The sequence below is a fragment of the Mizuhopecten yessoensis genome, unplaced genomic scaffold, assembly GCF_002113885.1.
Source record: "Mizuhopecten yessoensis strain PY_sf001 unplaced genomic scaffold, ASM211388v2 hete_36184926, whole genome shotgun sequence".
Lineage (NCBI taxonomy): Eukaryota > Metazoa > Mollusca > Bivalvia > Pectinida > Pectinidae > Mizuhopecten > Mizuhopecten yessoensis.
In genome coordinates, this window is record NW_018485659.1 from 1 (window position 1) to 6676 (window position 6676).

The 6676-nt window shown below is 35.1% G+C and overlaps 1 protein-coding gene across 1 annotated transcript; it reads left to right on the forward strand.

Annotated features, from left to right (window-relative positions):
* The first annotated feature begins 109 nt into the window (after nucleotides 1-109).
* On the forward strand, nucleotides 110-4029 carry LOC110444889 (exocyst complex component 4-like). The gene is made up of 3 exons (XM_021489242.1): nucleotides 110-205; nucleotides 822-933; nucleotides 1875-4029. Exons 1-3 carry the CDS (start codon nucleotides 153-155, stop codon nucleotides 2043-2045), a joined length of 336 nt encoding a protein of 111 aa, XP_021344917.1. The 5' UTR covers nucleotides 110-152; the 3' UTR covers nucleotides 2046-4029.
* Nucleotides 4030-6676: the final 2647 nt, after the last annotated feature.

Genomic DNA, 6676 nt, shown 5'->3' on the forward strand with positions numbered 1-6676 from the left:
ATTGGAAGAGTTCAAATGTGTCTTCAGAGGTAAATGAGTTAACATTGCATTCACGTGATTGGTACATTTTTGTTTTCTTTTGTTTTAAAGCTACTTATTTTCTGTTCAGGTACATTTTTGAAGGCCTTGGTTTCTTGGTGGCCTCCATATTGATGAACAGTATACAATTTTTACCGAAGATTAATGAGAATGGCATTAAGAAGATGTAAGTGGACCTAGCTAATGATCTGTAGAGTGGAACCTTGATAATCAGAGCTCTTGTATTCAAGTAGTCTAAAGTCCAGATTTATTCTTTCATTTTTTTATGGTAAATTTGCAAAAAATACATATTCTAAGTAATATTTGAAAATCAAATTTATCCAGAATGTACTGGAAGTTTGTAAGATTATAATTATTATATAGCAGCAGTTTTTGTGTACCGGTATTTCCAAATCAAACAGAAAATTACCACATGAAAATCGTTCAGCGTATCTTACATAAAACTCATAGTTACAGCAACAACGCATTGAGTATAATACATACTGTAGCTCAGATTGACAAAAACTGTATTGAGTAGAATTAAGGAATTGTTTGATTGATAACATAGTTATAACTATATATTTGAAATTTCTAATACAGTTTTTGGAAGTTGAAGTCAGCAATTTGACCTTAAATCCTAAGAGGTTGAAATAAAAGGATAGAAGTTTAAATGAAGTAGTTCAAGTTAATGTTTTACAAAGATTCACCCATATAACAAAGATCTATTAGAATTTTGATAAATCAACCATCATACACAATTGTATTTGTACATACTCATGTAAGATGTTGTTTCTGTGTGACAGGTGCCGGAATCTGTTTGCTATTCAACAAAACCTGACCAACATATCCATGTCCCGGGAGACTGACCTTGACATGGCCCGCCAGTACTACGAGCTTCTCTACTTGAACCAAGATGTATGTTGTGAGATAAAGCAATCAACAAACAGTATTTGCAACTTTGGAACCAGGGGTGGAAGTGGTGGAAATTTGTCGATTGTAACCTTCTAAAAGATTATTTCTCTTCAAGGGCTTGATAAATTTAAACCAAATATAGCACTTACATCAGGTGTACAAAAGAATCAAATGCGTGAATGAAGGCTGTTATCCTCTTCTGGTGAGAGGTGGGGCCCAAATGTAAAAGCAGGCTATTTAATCTTCAAAAGTAGACTTCTCTTAAAGAACTGCACAGATGTGTAGCATATTTGGTCCCAAAAATGGGAATTTATGGCATTTTGTTTCAAAATTCTATTCCTCTTAAATGGCTGCACAGATTGTAAACCTCTCTTGGGCCAAGTTTTGGTACAACGCTATATTTTGGCCTACACACACAGCTCTGCCCCTAGGGTCTTATTCCCTAGGTCATAATATTGAAACAGTGGAGGTCATTATATAACCATATATATAAAAAAGTCACTGGCTCAACATAGTAACATGATCACATTCATGCCAACAGGATTTTGCCTTAGGGATCTCCCACCACTCCTGGGAACTTAGTCACAGAAATCCCCACCCTATAACCATTGAAGTATTGAATCTAGTTTTGTCAGTTTCATCAAATGATGAGTTGAGTAAGTCTCAAAACAAACTTCAGGAACTGAAGAAAGTAAGAGCTTGAAATTTAGTATTGCTGAATTTAGATTTTGAAATAAAAATGAAATCCCCATGAAGATAATTACCAAAAGAGAAAGAAAGTAAAGTTCCAGTATTAATTCTTTGTTACCATATTTTAAAAAACTCAGATAACTCTGAATAAAATTAATATCTGAAATATTGCGGATGAATCAGGTGTTGATAGGTTATGACCAGTAACGCTTTCATTTGTACAAGTTTTTCATGGCGTACATGATTTTTTGTAGGACATCCTAACTGCCATAGCTGAAAAGGGTGCCCAGTTTACCTATACAGAGTACTGCCAACTTATCCAGCTATACCACCGGAGCCATCCAGGGGGAGACCCTAACCAGCTCGAAAAACGGATGCAGAGGCTAAGGGAGATAATCGAGAAGGGACAGAACGGAGTTGCCTGAAACCAGCCATCTTGTGCAAAACATGTTTAATCATGTTAGCAAAAGAACATCAAGATTATAATAAACTGCACATCAGAAAAAGAAAATTTAGATTAAACGGCCAATTAGTGTTGTGTTGCAAAGCTACCACACTTAAACAGTGGTAAGTCCTTGGAACTTGGATATGGAAAACAGTCGAATGGATACAATATGAAATGGTCGAATTTCAGATGAACCAATGTCCTATGAAATCGGTTCACAAAAAAGGGAGGCAAAGATGAAATATTTGTCTTTCAATGAGAAAAAAAGGAGTAAACACTAGCTTTGTTTTCAAGAGAAGACAAGTTATTTTGGTGTGACCAGAGGTGGGGTAATGGAAATAAAGCTGTAATTAATTGTAATGAATCAAATGTGATAAGTTTAATACAAAAGTGTGAATGAAATTGCCATTACAAATATGCATTATTTGTAATGGGAATTTCATTCACACTTTTGTAACTTAATTCATAATCCAGTTACATTTCCATGTAAATGAATCCATGCCTGGGTGTCTCCGAAGATGGTGTGTCTCCCTTTTATAGGATGCGATATGAAAGATAACCAGGGGAAAGATACAAACATTCCCAAACCAGATTCGCCAAGGGTCTACACAGTTACAGAGAGACAATGGGAGGTTCTCCTTTTGTTATGTATAAAGAAATTTCTCACCTATGATTTGCTTTTATAAAGAGAAAGATCTAGATAAACTCAATGTCGTGTTCTGTAGAAATTCTAGATATATTCCTGAACTGTGAGACGAAAAGTTTGAAGTTCACTTAATTTTGCTAAAATGTGCTTTTAATATTTCATAATATCACACAATACACAATAAATTGCTGGATATTTTCAACGATTGCTTGTAGCATGTCACACTTACTTTCATTCCAATACTTATTCTAGAAATGTGTTGTTAACTTAAACCTAGAATTTTACCATGTAATCCACTGAAACAGACACACAGACATTGGCTACCTTATACTTTATAAATGTGATGCTGTGTAAGAGTAGACTACATTCGAAACACTTTCACCACCATTTCGTTCAAAAGTAAAGTGATTTTGTCAATGTGTACATTCTTGTGTACCTCATATGTCATCACTAAAATAACAAGATCTGATTCTTAGTGTGGAACCCTTCAGGCAAAAAAAGATACATTTGACAAAAAAGTAGCATGTATCCTTAATTGATAATACTTATAATAGCACATCTCGTGTCAAAGTTGATGATACTGATTTTAGTGCATCACGTATCTTGCCATCGCAATCATGAAACCTAAATCTTTTCCTTAAAATCATGATACTTGCTGATTTGAAATCTGTCCATGTGTCAAAATTTCTGAACAAAGGGAGATAATTCTGCTACTATTGATGTTTGTACAGATATACTTATTTAGACCACAGGAACTGTCCTCATCTGATTATATCATAGGTGTATTGACAGACGAGGCTAGTACCGGTGTTTGGACAGGTTTCAGGTGTATGATGAAATCAAATGTGTTACAAAGTAACATAGTTTAAACATCACCATTTTGGCTTATGCTTTCATCTTTTTATCTTAAAATGGAGTATGTTAGATTCAAATTTCTGAGAATCATTGATAGCCTTGTGTGTATTGTCCCTATTCAATGATAAACAAAAATGGAAATATCAAGTAAACTTTCTTAAAAATCAGTGCCAACAGGAATAGCTGGCTTCCTTTTTCAAATTATGTATTTATGCTTTCTGTTCAAAAATTTCTTCATTTTTGTAAGGAAGTATAAGAAAATGGCTATGAACAGTAGGTCAACACTGAAACAAATTCTGAAGTTGGCTGCATTATTTTGCTGTACATTGTCATTTTGTGTTTGTGTACACTGGTGCTTTAAGTGCAATATTTGATATTGAGTCATACCGAGTCAGTATGTTTTTGTGATATGTGAGATTTTATTTATATGAATTCAATTTTGTCTGCATAAATAAATGTATGAAACAAACTGTTTTTTAGTTATCCTTTGTCAGAGCATATACTGTCATACTTCAGTCTGTCCTTCTGTGTGGATTTTTCAGGCTAGTGTTTAACTAATTTACATGAAAATTCACACAAGTTCTCCTGACATCAATCTCTTCAGATCATTTTAATTGGTCAAATTTAAAGCTACATAATCTGTACATGACCATGGAAAAGTCAGCTTTTCCACACATTCTCTTGACTAAAACTTGAGACCAAATTTCATGAAACTTCACACAATTATTTCAGACATCCATCTCTGGAGACTGGTGGAAGGTCAAGTCAAGTGTGAGGCCTCTTTCCCTAAGGCACATCACTTACATATGACTCGGACCACTCATTCCCTTAGTTGACGAATCTCCAATGAGGTCAAATCCTCTTAGGACACAATCCCTCATAAGGCACATCTTTTAGAGGACATTATATTCCCTCAAAGACAAAACCTTTCAGGGGACACATTCCCATAGAATGCATATTCCCACAAAGGACACGTCCCCTTCAGTAGGGCACATTTATCAGAGGACAAGTCCCCTCTAAGGCAACATCTCGCAGCGGATGCATCTGCTAGATATCTCAAGATATTTTCAGTGGATTAACTTCAAACTTCATAGAAAAGTTAATAACCATGAGAGCTTAGATGTTTTGGATAACTACCATTATCTGTCTGTAATTTACCAAGTTATGTCCCTTTATTCAATTGCCAATATGGTATCCAATTAATATCTCAAGTAATTTGCAACTGGAAAACTTCATAGGAAGGTTTATTACCACAACAGCTTGGACTATTTGGATAACAACCATTATCCGACTGTAATTTACGGAGTTATGGCCCCTGAATCAGTGGAGTGAGTGCAATCACAATATTATATCCCCATGATTAATATAGTTATTCCCCTTGGCTCATTAATGCACTACTACATGCATTCCATGGTATTTGTGTTGCATTATTTCTTCTTTTACATCAATTACTCGCAAATATTTCATATAAATTCAACGTGGGTATTATCTACTTCCTTGCAGTAACCTTGTTTCATTCTGAAATAAAAAATTAATGTGCATCATGGATCCTGTTCTTTATAAATCAGTGTATTGACTATTTGTATACAATTATTCACAGATACCTTTATATATTTTTGTTAATGACATTGACATCAAGGAAAATATGTCACACATCCTGGTAATACCATTCAGCTCATTTCCAATACAGGATCTTCCGAAATTTTTGACACATGACTTAGATATCAATAGCATTAAAAACTACCAGTTTGTGAATTGGTGTCATTTTAATGTTGTAGGATGTCCCGACTTTGAATGCATATTCATTATCAGTTTGCTAAATTCTATTGCCTATCAAATACTGATTTGTGTGTCCAACATGGTTTTAAAATTCAATTTATTTCAAATTAAAGATGGTGGTTGTTTAAATTTGATTTATAAGGAGAGTATCCAGGAAGTTAAAAAAGAATATTTATACCTAGTGCCTACAAAAAACATATTTATTCTATTTGAAAAAATAAACAATTTGAATATTTGCCTCATTTCAATTTACTACATTGTTTAAAAATGTGTATACACTTTTCCTACTGTATTAGTGGGATAGAGTCCCTAAAGTAGGTATCAATGAATTGGTACTACACCTAACCATAATCAACACCGTTTCAAAATGCTTAGTACACTGCTGTATGTTATTGTATGCGACTATTTCTTCACTGCAGCATCAGTGTTGTGTTTGAGCCTTGTATGTATGGATCACCTGATGTCACCTGACAATATATAACTACACTATGTACCTGTCTTGTGAGCATACTATAGTGGCAATGGATTTCATAATGGACAATATAATACTTCTTAATCTGATATATGTAAAAGAAAACTTCATATTAACAAAGCCACTGATACGTAGAAAATATGTTATATTCAGCATCCGCAACAAAACTATTGATGCAGTAACATCCATGTAGCACTTACGGCTACCAAGATATCATCCTGATATTCCAGTAGTTACACTCCCTTACGCTCTCTGCACACCTGGAATATGTCATAGCAAAATCGAAGACTCAGTGTGTGCAAGCTTGTGGATGAGACAAGAAGACTAGTTTGATCCTTGGATGTACATCAAAATAATATCGCGGTCGCGTAACGGTAAAATTGGCCGGCTTTGAAGTCTGGTGTCGCTCCTCTGTGATCTTCAAAGGACAGGCACTAGTCTAGCGATTGGTCAGTTTTTTTTACCTGTGACCATTCAAATAGCTAACTGCGTGCCTACAATTTTGCCATGACATATTCAAGGGGTTCAGAGTACGAAAGTGAGCGTAGCCTCTGGAGTATCAAGGATGACAAAGATATGGATTGAACAATGCCTCTTAACCAGCTTGATACGCACGGATAAACCCCGTTTATGTCTTCCATAAACTTTCATGACTTCATTGAGCGAGAGATAGATACAAATAAAACTTACATCTTACATTATCAAGATGTCTTATATGCTGTATAAGATACCTTCTATAACTTTATGAAATACAGGACTTCACCCAGGCGACCGGGGTCCGATTCCCCGATCGGACGTGAAAAGGTATGGGGTGATCTGCCCGAACACGTGGGTTTTCTCCGGGTACTCCGGTTTCCTC

Bases quoted from the DNA above. Each gene is read 5' to 3' on its own strand.
- LOC110444889 (XM_021489242.1), top strand. From the start codon at position 153: ATGAACAGTATACAATTTTTACCGAAGATTAATGAGAATGGCATTAAG. The intron at 206-821 runs GTAAGTGGACCT...TCTGTGTGACAG, and splicing joins GAGAATGGCATTAAGAAGAT to GTGCCGGAATCTGTTTGCTA. The intron at 934-1,874 runs GTATGTTGTGAG...GATTTTTTGTAG, and splicing joins TTCTCTACTTGAACCAAGAT to GACATCCTAACTGCCATAGC.